Raw genomic sequence first — 17,105 nt, 5'->3', positions numbered from 1 at the left:
TAACAGTAAAGGAACAGACCTAGAATATTGGCTATTAATGCCTCTAATACAGGAGAAGTGACTGAATGAAAGTGTTTAAGATCTTAAATTGTTTAGGAGGAGGTTGGAGTATTAAATTTAGGTTTTTTTAAGTAAACTTAGCAAAATTTCAGGAGTAACCACTAAAAGAATTGAAATAAAGAATCTAAATTCCACAACAAGGACCTACGATATAGCACAGGGAACTATATTCAATGTTTTGTAATAAACTATAATGGAAAAGAATCTGAAAAATATATATATATAATGAATCACTTTGCTGTACACCTGAAACTAGCACAACATTGTAAATCGACTATACTTCCAAAAAAAAAAAAAGGTAGAAAAGCGGGGGGAAAAAATCTAAAATCCAAACAAATAAAGGAAGGAGTAAATAGAATAAGAGAAACAAATCTAAAATCATTTTTTAAAGGAAGGGAAAAAACATAAAAAGAGCAAGACAAAGAAAAAAGTGGTATAATAAGCCCCAATATACCAATTACCACAAGAAATGGTGAATAGGCTAAGCATAGTAGTTAAATGCAAAATCAAGTTATATGCACTTTATAAGAAACCCATCTAAATTATTAGAATATAGGAAGTTTGAAAGTAAAGGATAACAAAACGTATAGCAGGCAAATATTAACCAAAAGAAAGTTGGAGTAGCTAAATAATATTATACAAAGTAGACCTCGGGACAATATACATCATGGATTTTAGACAGAGTACCAACACTATAATAAAAGGTTCAATTCACTATGTAGATTTTTAAAAATTCTAAATTTGTATGTACATGCATCCAATCTCATGTGTACAACTTTTAAAATCTGCTGGAAATATAGGGAGAAAATGACAAACCCCCCACCATAATGGTAAATTTCAATACTCTCTATGCTTGCTAGACCAAGCAGATGGAAAGTTAATTAAAATATAGAATATTGTAACAACACAACTGACAAGCTTCAAATATTGGACATCTATCTATAAAACCCTACACCCAATAGCTAAAGATTGCACACTCTTCTCAAGCATGTATGGAATGTTTATAAAAATTGACCTCCTAGAAGGCCAAAAAGAAAGTTCCAATAAAATTCAAAGAATCAGTATCAGGGACTTCCCTGGTGGTACAGTGGATAAGAATCCACCTGCCAATGTAGGCGACACGGGTTCGATCCCTGGTCCGGGAAGAGCCCACGTGCTGCGGAGCAACTAAGCCTATGCACAACAACTATTGAGCCTGCGCTCTAGAGCCCACGTGCCACAACTACTGAGCCCGTGTGCTGCAACTACTGAAGCCTGCACACCATAACTACTGAAGCCCGCGCGCATACAGCCTGTGCTCCGCAATGAGAAGCCACTGCAATGAGAGGCCCGCACACCACAATGAAGAGTAGCCCCTGCTCTCCTCAACTACAGAAAGCCTGCGAGCAGCAACAAAGACCCAACACAGCCAAAAATAAAATTAAAAAAAAGAGAGAGACTTAAAAAGTAAATGGTAAAAATAAAAAGGTCAATAGAATACTTAGAAAATAAAGCCAAATATTATAAAAAAAAAAAGAATCAGTATCATCCAGATCACTTTCTCTTACCACTCCAAGGTTAAATTAGAACAATTAAAAGATTAAAAATCAATGTATGTTTAAAAATTTTAAACCAATATCTAAATAAATCATGGGTCAAAGAGGAAATAATGGAGATTAAAAATACCAAGAATGGGGCTTCCCTGGTGGCGCAGTGGTTGAGAGTCCGCCTGCCCATGCAGGGGACACGGGATCGTGCCCTGGTCTGGGAAGATCCCACATGCCGCGGAGCGGCTGGGCCCATGAGCCATGGCCGCTGAGCCTGCGCGTCCGGAGCCTGTGCTCCGCAATGGCAGAGGCCACAACAGTGAGAGGCCTGCGTACCGCAAAAAAAAAAAAAAAAAAAAAACCAAGAATGGAATAATAACTAAAACCTGCATTTCAAAACTTGCTGGGTATAGTCAAAAAAAGGTACACAGAAGGAAATCTATAGCTTTAAACATTTATACTAGAAAAGAAGAAAGGCAGGAAAGAATTGAGCTTAAGCGGCTAACTTAAATTGGAAAAAAAGCACACCCATAGTAAATCCAAAAAAACAGAACAAATAATAAACAGGAAGATAAACAAGGTCCTACTGTATAGCACAGGGAACTATATTCAATATCCTGTGATAAACCATAATGGAAAAGAATATGAAAAAGAATGTATATATGTATAACTGAATCACTTTGCTGTACAGCAGAAATTAACACAACACTGTAAATCAACTATACTTCAATAAAATAAACTAATTTTTTTTGAGCTATACTTCAAAAAACTAATGCAAACTAAAAAAAAAAGAGGACAAACTAATGAAATAGAAAATGAACAATACCATAGTTGGTCCTTTGAAGTAATAATAAAACAGATGTTCTCTTAGTGAGGTTGATTCAGCAAAAACCAGGGAAAGCACAAATAATATTAAAAATAAAAATAATATAAAAGTAAGATCTTTCTCAAGTGCTCAGAGCAAATCAGAGACTCAGCCCAGAACAAAACTTGGGCCTGGCTGAACTCCTTTCTCCAGTATTCATGGCGGTGTGTTTCCATGCTTAGCAAATAGTAGGGACCAGATGCTGATGACACAATGTCTGGGGTTGGCCTCCTGTTGTGGGTTGGACATGCAGGAAGCAAAGCAGAGACATGAGAAGCAGTGGGACAGCCCCAGAGATCGAAGCAGCCTCCGCATTCTTCAATGGGTCAGCCACTTCCCTCAAATGGACTTTCATTTTTTGTGTGTGGGAGAAAAATTATCTAGAAAGGGCAATTCGGTCTATTTTTAATGGTGCTCTGAGGCCTGGTTCCTAGTGAGAGAGGAGCTTTTTTATCTCCCCATCCATGGTACGCAAGCAAGCATTTCAAAGTCTTAACATTAATTTCAGAGTCTCACTCCCTGGGCAATGAATTGAAACATCTGGGTGGTAAGGGCTTGGACTTCTCTGCACCACATCATGCTTTCTTCTGCCCAATGTCTGACAACCACATAGGGCTGAGATTCAGACGTTAGAAAAGTCTGTGCTGAGGTCATTAAATGTAGGTGAAAAATCCACTGCATCCCCTTTAGCAGGAGAAACCAGAGGGGGAGCTGGACTGAAAGGGCCCTGACTTCGCATTGACTTCTGACTTAACTCCTTGGCGCTGTTTCTCTTTGTAAGACGAAAAAAGGGTGGATGAGGTTTAAGTGCCCATTCTGCAACACTCACACCGAGAGTACAGACTGCCTCTCATCTGCAGCGGATCGTGTTCCGGACCGTGAAATGAAATAAAATGACACGCTGGCCAGAGGACCAGGATAGTAACTAAGTAAACAGGAAGGTTCAATTAGATTTCTTGCAGGTTCTAAAGTGTGAGTGATCTGGTATCATGCTGTGTGGACCTGTTTCAAGGACTTAGAGCACTGCCTGGAGGAAAGGAGACGGATTCACAATCAAGACCCCCGGATCTGAACCCACCTTGGCTACATAAAAGGTCTGGGACGCTAGTGGGTCCCTTCGCATCTCCTGCCTCAGGTTCCTATTCTAAAAGCCAGGACAATGCTGTCTCCCCAGCAATGGCGCAAGGATTAAATATAACAGCCGTATGTTGCCATTCTGGAATCTGGTCTCCCCTTCCGCGTTCTGAAGTCTCCCAAGTCACCCCCTTTCCGTGACTCATATGTTAGGTCTCAAGTCTCTGAAAACACACTGAGATGGGTCACGCTAACAGCATATGAAAGAACAAACACTAATTGGATCATATGCAAAACCAAAGACAGTAACATATTAGCTGTGCAGAACTGCGAGGGAAGGAGTTGTTCTAGATGCTGAGCTTCCTGAACAGATGGAGGGTTTCCTCTCAAGAATCAAAACATTAAAACAACAAACCAGAAGAAGCAAACAATTTAGAACAACAACAAAAAAACCTCTCTCCAATATACTTCCAAAACTTGTCAGAGGCCTTAAGGGAGCATTCGGAACAGCACTTTACTTTTCCTTGAAGATTTTTATCATTGTTCTGAGCACACTGAGAACAGCCATCCAGTGACGACACTGATGGCATTGGTCGGACTGTAAAGGGTTTAATCCAAGCCCTGATACTACAGATGAGAAAGCTAAGCCCAGAAGGGTTAAGCTATCCACCCAAGCCACACAGCTGGATGGAGACCATGCCAGGACCAGGTCTCCGGAACTCCCATCTTCCACAGTGCCTGTTAGACCTTCATAAGACCCACTGTCCCTCCTTTGAAATAACCCTGGGATGCTTGAAACAACCCTGGAACCCCAGAATGCTTTTAAAGTACCTGTCTGGACACTAACTTAGAGATTTTTATGTCTCCCTCTCTGATGTCTATGGATCATGCTTGCTCATGGAAACCCCACTGGAGTGTGTGTTCATTTGATTCTTCATCTGAGATCTGTACGTCTTCAAAAATCAGGCATCTACTCTCCGAGCAGCGTCTTCTGGTTTGCCTGGAAAGTAGCACTAAGCGGCCACCTAATGGATACAACTCGAAGGAAATACCAGTGATAACACCCTCTCCCACCCAAGCCCACACCTTATCCATTTCAAGAGTGACACCCCTAACAACAAGACCACCACAGTTTATAAAGCAGTCCCGATCATGACCCTCAAATTAGGTAGAAATTAAAGTACCCCAAACACCCATACACATGGCCTTTCTGGGCTGCCATGGGGTTTGATCTCTAAAGCACTTAGCAGAGGACCACACCCAGTGTGCTAACACACAGAACATGCATAACCTCAAAGACCTACAATCCCAGCTTCAGAGAGACTAGGTCACCACCAGACCAAAGAACACCATTAACAGGCAGAAGAGGCACTGCGAACTCTGAAGCCAGCGTTCCCCCCATTATTCAAGTAGGTGCTTAAAAATTCTTTATGACAATAAATGAAAGACAAACATTTTTCTTTCCCAATTTGCCTGAGCACATTCAATCCCTTGTTAGAAATTAAATTGATCCATGCTTGCAGCAAAGTTCAATAAAACTGCTCATCCCTTCCCTGCAAGCTCAGTGGAGGCAGTCCCTAAAGTCAGAACTCACCAAGATGAAGATGCAAACCGCCAGCCCAGCGCAGCGCAGAAACAGTTCTGCCGCCAAAGGTGAGGGCACCTAACCCCCAAGGCACTGAGAGCTCAAACGCAGCCAAAAAACCGTGGGGACTGTCCCCACCCGACCCCTGCAGCTACCCCCCCCAATAAGTGGGGTGTCCACTATGTATGCCTTACAGCCTCTTCTGCTGCGTTCCTGTCACTTATTAGCAGGAAAAAAAAAATTTTTTTTTTAATTCAAAACCTCATCTTTCCCAACTTCTCTCAAATGTTGCTCTTTGCCCCAAAGCAGTTTTGCCAAAATCATGCTCCCGGGAAAGCCTCGACCTTTGTACTTTTGCATTTCAGATAATCATTTGGGCAACTACAGACAGTTGGCGCTGCCTTCAAACGCTGGTTTCTCCTTTCCTTCGCCCCCTGGGGACCACGAGCTGGCGCGGACGTGCTCAGCGTCGCTCGCCCCAGACACTGAGGTTCTCTACCCGCGTTCATCCGTCATTTCCAACTATTGCGCACACACATCTCACAGTCAACGAGCATCGTACAGGATGCTTCGATCCCTGAGGAGATGTGTGCGAAGCATCTTAGCACTTGGCTTCCAGGGCGGTTTTCGTTCACACCTAAACCGAAGCACCACTCCGTTGCCTCACTAGCAGAGAGAGAGAAAGCAAAGGCACCGCCAGGGCAGTTACGACGCAGCACCACGCTTTCAAGCGCGGGATGAACCCGGTCGGTCCCCAGAGGTAACCGACAGCTCCCTGCCTCCGCGGACCTTCCCGGAGGCCGGCTTCACCGACTCCCGGCGTCCGCGAGGGCTCCGCGCGCCGTCCGCTCCCGGCCGGCTTTCGCCGGCGGGGCGGGAGCGCCCGGCGCGGACCCGGGCCCTTACCTCGCTGACGATGGTCGAGTGGGCCTGGGCGTACCGCCAGCCCCCCCGGCACGGCACGAGCGGCGCCGAGCGGTTGGGGAAGGCGGCGAGCGGGTCGGCGCAGCTGAGCGCGCCCGGGGCGGCGGCGCTGGCGTTGGCCGCCTCCAGGAGGTAGCGCTGGCAGCGGCCGTCGCCGCGGCGCTCGGAGGGCGCGGGGCCGAGGTGGGGGGGCGCCGTGCGGTTCCACTCCTCCTCGGGGCTCCAGCCGCAGCGCTCGGCCAGCGCGGCGGCGCTCGGCCCGCGGCACCAGTAGTGGTCGGGCCGGCTGCCCAGGAAGACCACGCCGACGAAGAGGAAGGCGAAGGTGACGCCCGTCAGGCACAGCAGCAGGAACACGCGCCGCTGGAAGCGCCCGAACTCGCCGGCCCGCTGCAGCGCCTCGTCGAAGGAGGGCATGGTGCGCGCCGCCCGCCCGCCCGACTCCCCGAGCGCGTCCTGTCGCCCGCCGCCCGGGCCTCCGAGTGACCCGCGGGCCGGCCGGCCGCCTCCTCCGCCCCGCCGCCTCCCCCGCGCACCCGCCTCACGCCCCTGGGCGCCGCGCCAGCGGCCGCCGCTCCTCCGGCCCCGGGGCCCCCGCCCGCCGCACCCGCTTCCGGTCCGGGGGCGCCCGCGGAGGCCCGGGCCGCGCTCCCCCGGGGCGCCGCCGCGGGGTCGGGGTGGGCGCGCGGCGGGGCGCGGGCGGCGCGGCCTGGCGGAGCGCCACCGCGCGCCGCGGACCCGGCCCGGGACAGCGAGTGACGCGCATAGCCTCCGGCCTGGCGCGGAGCTCCATTTGGTCCTTGCCAGCAGCCTGTTCTGCGGCGGTCCCGGATCGGGCTCCAGAGAAGAAAGTTCCAGGGCCACCCAGCGACTTCCAGGCTCCTGGGACTCGGTCTCTAGGTGGTCCGGGGTGCCGCCTAGGGGACCGACGACGCGCGCGCCCCGGGTCCCGCGCCCGTGCCGGGGGAGCCCCCTTCCCCCCACACCCCGCCAGTTATCGTCCCTTGGGTGATCAGAGCCGCCCGGCGCACCCCTGGGGCCGGGCAGCCGGATCCCAGAGCAGTGGACCGACTGCAGAGCTAGGACCACGGGGGATTAGATTTTGGCGACATCTCAGAGAGCGTCCAACTTTTTCAAAAGAGCAGCTGGGCAACCCACAGGGGTGTGAGGCGTCTTGTTCAGAGTCCTGGAGTTCTAAGTGAGAACGGACCTCAGCCCCTTACAGGTTTCTTTAGCCAAGGCTTTCGCTCTTGGCCCTGAAATCGCCCAGAAAGGGTGTTTGTTGGTTGGTTTCAATCGTTGTTTTTCGCTCCCTTATTCGCTCCCAGAGATCCGCAGAGCTGTGTGCGATCTGGCGTCCTGGCCTCTGCTCCGCGTCCAGGCTGCTGTGTCCATGTCCACACTCGGATGCCCTCCCCGGGCCGGGTTAAAAGCCCCTTCGCGGCTGCAGCCTTCAGCTATGCTGTTCACCCTGCACTCCTAACAGCGCCCTCCCTGCCCTGGCCCAGCCTCCCCCGTCAAGACGTATCTTCTGAGAATTTCTCCAGCTCTTCTGCCCAGAACCCCACCCCAGCCGTCTGAAAAGCGTTCTACCCTTAGCTCACTTTCCTCAGAGAGTAGAGAGGCCGGTAGAGCGCAGGCTGACTTTTCCTCCTTCCAGAGCAAGGACCGGAGCCAGGCTGCCTCCGTTCACGAGCTGTGACCTTGGGCACCTTACCGGGCCAGCCCAGTCTTCTCATCTGTCAAATGAGACTGATACCTTCCTGGGGTCGCTGTGAGGATTGAATGAATTATTACACATAAAGTGCCTGCCGACGCACAGTCTGCCCTTTCACATGTTAGCTCTTATTACTGTCGTTCTTATTTGCTGCTGAGTTAATACTGTGCAGGGATGTCCTAAGGATCCTGGGTACTAGGAAGGATAAAACACCTGGTGGCAGGTGGGCACACATGAGGGGCTCACTGAATGAGAGTTCTCACTGTTCTATCATCCTTGTTCCCAGCTACTGAAGCTCATCTGTCACCTGCTTAGCAGCGACTTCTGTGTGTACAGAAGCTCCAGGGTGTAGTCCATATTATTGACTGCCCCCTGGGACCCCAGACTCAATCTGTCCTCCTCCCACCCAGCTCCTCCTCTGCCCTCTCTTTTGGGGTAACCATGGTCCCACCCCAAGACTCAGACTCTCAATATCATCTCAACACCCAGCACTCCTCAGGCCTTTACTCAAAGGTGCCCTCAGCTCACCCCTCCTGGCCATCTCCCCACCACCCCTGCCCCAGTACACACACACACACACACACAGGCAAGCCCCCAGCTCCCTTCCCTGTTTTATCTGTCTGCAAAGTGCTTATCACCCTCTAACATATGCATATTTTTATCCCTTTGTTTACTAAATTTATTATTTTTCTTACTTTTGCCCCCGCCTCCACTAAGAAGGCAGGTTTCACGAGGACAGAAGGTTTTGTTCTGTTCATTTCTATATTGCCACCACCTAGTACGTGCTCCATAAATATGGTGGGACAACTGGATGCTTCCTGACACCTCCCTCCTCCCCTGCCCCCCACAGGCACGGCCTCCTCTCCTCGTCCACCAACTTTGTTAACCAACTTTGTTCGCAGTGACCCTAGGGGCCCCTCACCTGCGGCCGCTGTCCTTGCAGCCAGGCTGCACTGTTGTCTTCCCACGGAGCAGCTCGGAGGTGCTGCCTTCAAGGGCTTGCCTTGGTTTCCAAATAAAATACTCATTTCTCACGTTCCCTTTCAAGATCCCAACCTATGTCCCTCACCAAGTTGTCCCCCCATGTGACAGCCAAACACCACGACTTGCTAATTCTCAAATCCTTCTTTAACTTTCCTAAATCTGTGCCTGTCCACACAAAGAAGTTTCCTCTTCCTGGCATTTCACTCTCCTGCCCTCGCAGCCACTGCCCAGCAAGGCCTGGGCCGAAAGTCCGCATCCCCTCCGCCGAGCCCTCCCCAACCGCCGAAACGGCCTTCTTCCCCAAGTCACGTCTGCCGTCCTTGTCTGTGCTCCTAACACATCTAAGAACCTTCTGAAGGAATTTTACTACATTTTTCTTTGTATTGCAGTTGTCAGGCTATTTTAACTTTAATTCCTTTTTTTTTTTTTAATGAAGTAATCTGAGCATTTGGACAAGTAGACCTAGAGCAGTTGCTAAGATCATGGAATTTGGAGCCAGACCTGCTATGTTCAAATCCCCTTCTACTCTTTATGGTGAGTGACTTGGGCAAGTTATTTAGCCTTTTCTGTAACACTGAGTAGCAATGACACCTTTTCATTTTTTATGCAAATCGCTTAAAACAGTACTTGAAACATGATAAATGCTATATGTAAGTTGACTATTAATAAAGAGAGTTGTACAAAAATACCACCCTTCCCCAGAATTAGCAAGTGTCATTTATCGTGCTTTAGGTACATTGTTATAAAGAACTAACACTCCTAGACACAGCTGAAGTCTCCTTCGTATGCCTTCAGGTCCTGTCCCCTGTCCCCTCCCTTCCTCCCAGAGCAGCTACCAGACCCTTTCTTCAGAAGGTGGGCCTGGGGAAAAGGCCACACAGGCTCAGGAAGAGGGCTCAGGACCATTGAGCAGGGAAACCTGGGATCTCAGATCCCAGCGTGTTGGTGTGAGACAGGAGGATGGGAAGGGGGATGGGCTTCAGGTGGGTACAAGCCCTTGGCTCTAGGGGAGAGGGAGGCGAAAGTGTGGCCCCCTCTGATGAAGTTTCAGGCCGTCTCTTGCCCAGGTATAGTTATCATGAAGTCGTTATTCATCTCCTCCATGTTTTAATCCTTTTTATACCTAGGTACTACACACAAACACTAGACAAGTGTCCCTTGCTCTTCAAAAGTTTGCCTTATGGGCTTCCCTGGTGGCGCAGTGGTTGGGAGTCCGCCTGCCGATGCAGGGGACACAGGTTCGTGCCCCGGTCCGCGAAGATCCCACATGCCGCGGAGCGGCTGGGCCCGTGAGCCGTGGTCACTGAGCCTGCGCATCCGGAGCCTGTGCTCCGCAATGGGAGAGGCCACAGCACTGAGAGGCCCGCGTACCGCAAAAAAACAAAAACAAAACAAACAAATAAAAAACAAAAGTTTGCCTTATGCCACTTTACTTTTATGAAAGACCTACATTAGCACCTGTTTTTCCTAACCGTAAGAAATCAAAGAGGTTTTCACTTTTATGATAAAAGATGAAAATCGAAAACAGCGTTCACCTCTTGTTTTGCGGCAAGTCCTTATAGAAGCAGTGCTCACCCCTGCCAAGCTCCTTCCCCAGAAACTACATGCAGCACCTCAGCTTCAAGCCGGCATAGCTTTGAACTATCTCTGAGCATCTGTGCTTCATTGCAATTTATTTTTCTGCATCTGTTAGCAAGGTGTGTCCTCAGGTAGCTGCTTCTTCGCTTTTTGCCATTTTGGCTTAGCAAAGTTTTCGTAAGAAAAGCTCTACTTTCAGACAGCGAGGGAAACCTCTGCAGTGCTTGGGGTGCTTTGAAGTTTGCACAAGTGGTACGATACTCTATTTTTCTGTCACTTTTCTTTTTTACTCCACATTTTATATATATATATATTTTTTTTTTAATGAATTTATTTATTTTTGGCTATGTTGGGTCTTTGTTGCAATGCGCGGGCTTCTCATTGCGGTGGCTTCTCTTGTTGCAGAGCACGGGCTCTAGGCACGCGGGCTTCAGTAGCTGTAGCATGTGGGCTCAGTAGTTGTGGCTCGCAGGCTCTAGAGCGTGGGCTCAGTAGTTGTGGCTCGCAGGCTTAGTTGCTCTGCGACATGTGGGATCTTCCCAGACCAGGGCTCGAACCCATGTCCCCTGCATTGGCAGGTGGATTCTTAACTACTGCGCCACCAGGGAAGTCCCCACATTATATTTTTGAGACCTATTAGCCTTGATAAATATGGATCTAGCTCATTTCCTGTAACTGAGGACATTTGACACGTATTCATCTTTCAGATTCATCTCTTGCGAATCACCCTCTCATATCCTCTGGCTGTGTTCTCTTTGTTACTTGTTTTTTCTTACCGACGTTTTGGGAAGTTATTCGTATATGTGTTTATTCTGCTCCTTTGTCAGCTGTGTATGTTCTGTCTCCTTAGTCTGTGGCTTGTCTTTTAACTGTATTTATGTTGTCTTGGTGACTACAAGAAGTTTAAATTCTGATAGTAAAATGTATCATTTTTCTTTATAGTTTCTGCTTTCTGCCTCTTGCCAAAAAAGAAAAAAAAAAATCCTGCACAAACAGGCTTCTGGGCTGTTCTACTGCTGTTCATTTGTCTCTCTCCGTGACAATACTTTACTATTAATCATGATAGTTCTATGATGATTCTTGTATCTGGTAGGACAAGTCTCACCTCTTCTCTCCCCTCACCCTCCTCCTGTTCAGAGTTACCCTGGCAATTTGGGGGCTTTTTTCTTCCATATAACTTTTATCTTATTATTAAGTTCCATATAAATTTGATCAGGATTTTTATGTAAAATTATGTATGCATTTTATTTTTCCTGTTACTCTGTAGATTTTGGGGAGAAAAGCCAAATCATGCTCATCTTTCTATCTTAAAACATTGACATCTATTCTATATCTGCACCATCCAGTAAGGTGCCATTAGCCACATGTGGCTATTTAAATTTAAATGAATTAAAATTAAGTGAAATGAAAGATTGTGTTTCTCCTGAGCCACGTTTCAAGTGCTCAATAACCACATGTGGCTGGTGGCTACCATATTGGACTATGTCCATTCAGAATATTTCCGTCACCACAGGAATTTCTGTTGGACAGAGCTGGTCCACACATAGTGACCAATAAATGATTGTTGAATAAGAACAATAAAAGTCTACTGGCCCACAACGTTTAGCTTTTGTGAAGCATGCTGACTTTAACTCTTTTTGAAAAGGTAATTGCTTGGGTTTATTCATCTAAAATTTTATAGTTGGTATTTTTTTTCTCGCATTTAGGAATGGATATACCAGGTATCAGGGTTTATTCACCACATACTGAGTTACCAAAATACGTCGTAATGACATTTGTGCTGTTTGTAAAGCACAAAAAAAGATTCGTTTCCTTGGGAATGCTGTAATAAATCTAGAAATAAAGCTTTTGAAAACAATCCACTGAGAGAAAATTTGGCAAGTGAATCGTGGCCTGTGCTCAGGTCTAAGGGGAAAAACTAGGAATCTTATTTTCTTTTTTGTTTTTTAACAAATGGGTAAGAGTATTTGAAACGCTCTCATTCTTACCTTATTAGGCACGGAGTAGCTATTTTTTACCTTAGTATGTGAACATAGTAAAAAAAGCCACAGAGCACTTCCATTATTATATGGCAGAATGCTGGACCCTAACATTGATTTAGACGGACCAATGTTCTTTTGTTTCTCTGATCCATTCTCTCGTTACTTGATTACAATTTGGACTTCCTTAGAGGAAAGTTTCTGGTTTGGGGGACAAATATTACAGATACTATTATCCTTTGGAAATAGAGGCTCCCTATACTTGAAGCATCTAGGATATGAGACTTAAAGACACCGTTGGAGAAGATGGTAGCCATGAAGGAAGATGCTAAACAGCACTAAAATATTCCAGAGTTGAATTTTGACAAAGTAGAAAAACCTAGTCAAGCCTAAGAGATTTGAGAGTTTGTATTCTACTCTCTGAACATATACAATAGCAAGTCCTTTGCCACTTTCCTTTCAAGGCTTGTGCCATTACAACAAGTGCAAGGTGAAGCACATTACCTCCCTGGAAAACCTTTTCATCACAAATGGTTTAGGGCAGGAATGGTAAATGGGTTTCTTCTTACGTCCCACTCCTGTCATCTGTCAGGAGCCATCTAGAGCATGTTGAGGGTAACTCTGAGGTGGAGTGGAAATTAGACCACGGCTGATTAGGAATGTCAGGTAGAGGAAAGGGGACAGGAGTATGAGGGCAAAACAGTGGTCACCCTGCTACTGTCAGTGTAGCCTGGGAAGTCCCAAATAGACACAGTGTTCCCCGTGGGTCTCCAAAACTCTTAAAACATCTATTACTTTGGGGATTTGTGAAAGTCTCGGTGAAGAGGCCACTATGCTATTAATTGCTAAAATATTGCCCAGAAGTTTCTGGGGCTGGACCTCGTTCTGGATGAAACTGTCTTTTAGTGAGGTACCTTCTGTAGTGTGATAGTGGTCCCCCTGGGCAAAGCATTCTAGAGCGATCCACTGTTTCTGACTCTTAGTACCATTGTACATAAATCATAGTAATGCCATCTTCAAATGGGAAAAGGCAGACTTAGGAGATTTGCAGGCACCGATGAAAACTTGAGTGACCTCTCAATGCATCCAACTTAAACACTGAAGGATAACACATTCACTAAAAATAAGGTTTATGGACATAGTTACTGAAATGAGTGATACTCACAACACGTGGTGTAAAAGAAACAGGTTTCAAACACTACGTGTGATATCCATGCCTCTCGACCCATTAGTGGTAAAGGAGGCATGTTTCTTTGTCTGTTTTGATCTATTGCAGATCAATATAGGGTCTTACTGGGCACGAATAGACTGCAGCTCACGACACGTACAACCCCAAGGTGAATTCAGCAGCATCGGAACTGGCCTCCATCCTATTCAGGGAGACCTGTACACCAGTCACACGCTTGGATGTCATGGCGATGCCAGATGGGTATAAAAGTTTCTAAGTGCTTACTGCCAATTTCTGCACTTATCTAATTGCAGACGGGGGACAAGGATTCACAGACCGGCTCTAATAGTGCCTCCTGTGCAATCCTGTTTTTTGTAAAATAACATATGTCTCCGTAAGAATTCTTTATTGTACCCCAGACACAAACAGATGCTGTGACACTGTAGGCAATGAATGATTTCCAGAGTCTGTCTATGCATGAAACGTGGTCTGGAGAGATGAGCCCCGGGTTAGCAGAGTCACACCAAGGGGCTTTGAGTCCTTAGCTGATTTCATGGCTTCAAGGCGTTCTGCTTGTAGATTACTTTCCTTCCGGAATTAATTTTTGTTTGTATTTTTCAAATTACAAATGTCTACTTTCCCAGTCTATACTGGAGTCAAAGAGTAGTTTCTAGTTCTGGTTGAGCCAATAATTTCTAAAAGTACAATGAAATTAAGATAATTTAGACCATTTCCTGGCTGTAAAATGCAATGAGTTCAAGCTCTCTTTTCCTTTAAATACAAAAATAAAAGGTATAAATTACAGTAATCCAGGTCAGTTTTCATGCAGTTTGTATATATATGTATATATTAACACTGGTTTTCTAATGCAGGTTGTAGAATGCTGGCAGACAGAATATTCGATGTTGTAAGATTTTAAAGCTATGTCTTAAACATGAAAAGGTGAAAGCTCTTTGAAAAACTCAAAATGAAAACTTTAAAAAATATGGCCCAAAGAAATAGTATAAGGAGAACAAGAATACCCACTAGGAAATTTTGATGTACATAGCAGTGTTAAATGGCTGCTGGACCGGAGTCCATACAAATATTTGTCTTTTTATTGAATGAATTTTTTTCTATCTTTTTATTGAATTGATTGTGGTCTAGATGATTTTCCCATTTACCTTGAGTATCGCAATTGGAAGGCTATGTTTGAGACATGGCTATAAATAGGAGAAAAGGCCAGGCGAAAGAGAAGGCATTTGTAGATAAGAAACTAGTATGAGTAGCAAGATGGGGAGAGAATAATACATCTTTCTTTCATTTTCATAGTAAGATGCCTTAGACTGAAATCCAGAGTCTAAATTCTAATCCCAAATTTACAGTGAGATAAAAAGTATGTGGGACATATCTATTTTTCCTAAAAACAAAATAGAATGCTCTCTAATTAGTGTTCCTCGTTTCTGCCGGTTCAGATCCCCCCACTGAGACCGGGGGTCTCTCTTCCGCATCACAGGGGAAACCCTGTCCGCCTTCTCAGTTCACAAGTGCCCAGGGTGACAACCACATCTAAGCCCCATAACTTGTTCTCCGGAAGTGGAGGCTCCCCGCTTAAGCTAACCACACCGTCAGAGGCAGGCGGACCCGCACTGCATTCATACCATCTTAACGCAACATGCGCTCTATTCCCACTCACACGTGACACTCAGGGGCTCTGTTAACATTCATGGGACAAGACTGTCATGCGCCTTACCTGTCATATCCCTTTTCCTCCTCAGAGCCCCACTAACAGTGTCCATCATCCTTTTACAGATGGGGAAACTGAGGCTTGGGATGGTCCAAATGTCACACAAGTTTAAGTAGTTTATGGGGAATTCAGACCATGTCTGCTCCTCAGGACCACCTGCAGGCCAGTGGTCCTCACCCTCCACAGTGATGCTGCCCTCAAATGTTCTTTTGTACTCTTTCCATAACTTTTAGGTGAATACAAGGTATTTTCCCCTTTTCGCTTTAGCTCTAGGGTTTGGTTTTTGTTTTTGTTTTGTCTGTTCTTCATAAAACTATCTTATGCTTTCTATAACAATCTCTGTATGATACTTTTGACATGGGGGTCCCATAGGGGTTTTTTTAGCTGAAAAAAATTTCAGAAGTCATGTAGTCTAATTTCCTTATTTTGCAATCAAGTAATTAAGAACCAAAGAGATCAAGTAACTCATCTAAAATGAGGTCACTCAGTTTATAGCACCAGTAGGTCCAGGAGCCAGGCCCAAACACTTATCAAACAGTGACTTAGATTAATTTTTAAAGTTGTCATTTCATAAATTATTCTCTTGGCTACAAATATTGTATAGCCTAGAAACTTAAAATAAAATCTTTGCCTTTTAATATCAAAATTAAAGTGATTTGTATAAATATAAAACCTACTCAGTTTTCACTCAAATAACACCATCAGTTATAGTAAAGAATGGAAGATTTTGTTGCAAAAATTGAGACTTTTTTAGCATCGTAACATTGGAAAAATAATATGATCTAATAATTCCAAAGCACTATATTTGTTTAGGGAGAAAAAAAGATAACTGGTCAAATCTCTGAGTTAAGAGTATCTTGCCAATGTCGGTTTTCTGGTTTTGACAATATACCGTGATTAGGTAAGAGATGATTATTAAAGCAACTGAGTGAAAGATACACAGAATCTGTACTATTTTTGCAACTTCTTGTGAGTCTTAAACTGTTTCGCAAAAAGTTATTTAAGAAATAAAAGTAATGCTATATTGCTATGACAACCAGTCCTGGAAAACTTGTCCCCAAAACCACCGTGACTTTGAGCTCTTCCTTTCAAGGGCATGACAGTTCCCGCCCTCCAAGTCCAGCCCCATCCCCCTGGCCCTGCTCCACCCTCAGTCTCACAGTTGCTCTGGGGCGGCTCTTGGAACCAGCTTCGCAACTCAGGGGGTTCAGAGAGTTTTACGGGTTGGCCTGAGAATCGATGGGGAGGTGCTCCTGTGCTCCAGAGAACCAATTCATAAGTGTCCTCTCAGAGCCCCATCCACTTGTAAATTGGAGATCGTCTGTGTGCGTGCCGTCTTGAGTGTGACCTTGGGTTTAGCACAGAGGACAAGTTAACTGAAGCCATAAGCTATGGAATTCTTCTGCCTCGAAATAAACGTTTATCTTTAGATGGGCAAAAAAGAAGATTTGCTGAATGGTGATCAATCATTTTTCCCTAAAGTCTGATCAGAAGGCTGTGACCGAAAAGAAAGGATCTGTGTTTCTTCTGCTCTGTTACTGCTTCTATCATTGGTGTTCGTGATCTTCCTGCAAAATACGTGCTTTCTTTGCTTGATAAAGTGTGCCCTTTGTGTGCACACTCCATAACACACCTAAGGACACGCTGGAACAGTTTGTATGTGGTAAGTGGCTCTCCTGGACGCCACCAGTTTAAGCTCACAAATGCAGCCACTTCAAGATCCCTTTGTTCATCTCCGCAGCTCTGCCCCGGCTCTGCTCCTGCAGGAAGGCTTGTAACCCTTGCCGGCTTCTCACACCCAAGCTTCTCTGGGAATGCCCAGGACTGTCTTTTATGGGTGCCCCACATCCATTTGGACAGTTTCCTGCACCTCTCCTTCTTGTACCTTCCAGGAACATCTAAGATGATAGTGGGTGGGG

The 17,105-nt window shown here is 46.0% G+C and overlaps 1 protein-coding gene across 7 annotated transcripts in view; it reads right to left on the bottom strand.

The window, feature by feature from the left end:
* SLC22A3 (solute carrier family 22 member 3) overlaps positions 1-6,702 on the bottom strand; it is a 93,477-nt gene extending 86,775 nt beyond the window's left edge. For 5 of the 7 annotated variants that reach the window (XR_013830906.1, XR_013830907.1, XR_013830908.1 and 2 more), the window contains exon 1: positions 6,017-6,701. Coding sequence is in view for 4 of the 7 variants with exons in the window: in XM_079939971.1 (XP_079796097.1) it covers positions 6,017-6,451 (435 nt within the window). In the remaining 3 variants the exon portion in view is untranslated. Of the gene's footprint in view, positions 1-6,016 lie in introns of all 7 variants that reach the window. The other 2 variants (XM_079939969.1, XM_079939970.1) reach the window with 2 other exon arrangements.
* Between the last annotated feature and the right edge of the window lie 10,403 nt (positions 6,703-17,105).

This window comes from Stenella coeruleoalba (genome assembly GCF_951394435.1).
Source record: "Stenella coeruleoalba genome assembly, chromosome: 12".
Lineage (NCBI taxonomy): Eukaryota > Metazoa > Chordata > Mammalia > Artiodactyla > Delphinidae > Stenella > Stenella coeruleoalba.
Note: the sequence above shows the minus strand (reverse complement) of the source record. Positions and strands in the feature narration are given on the sequence as shown.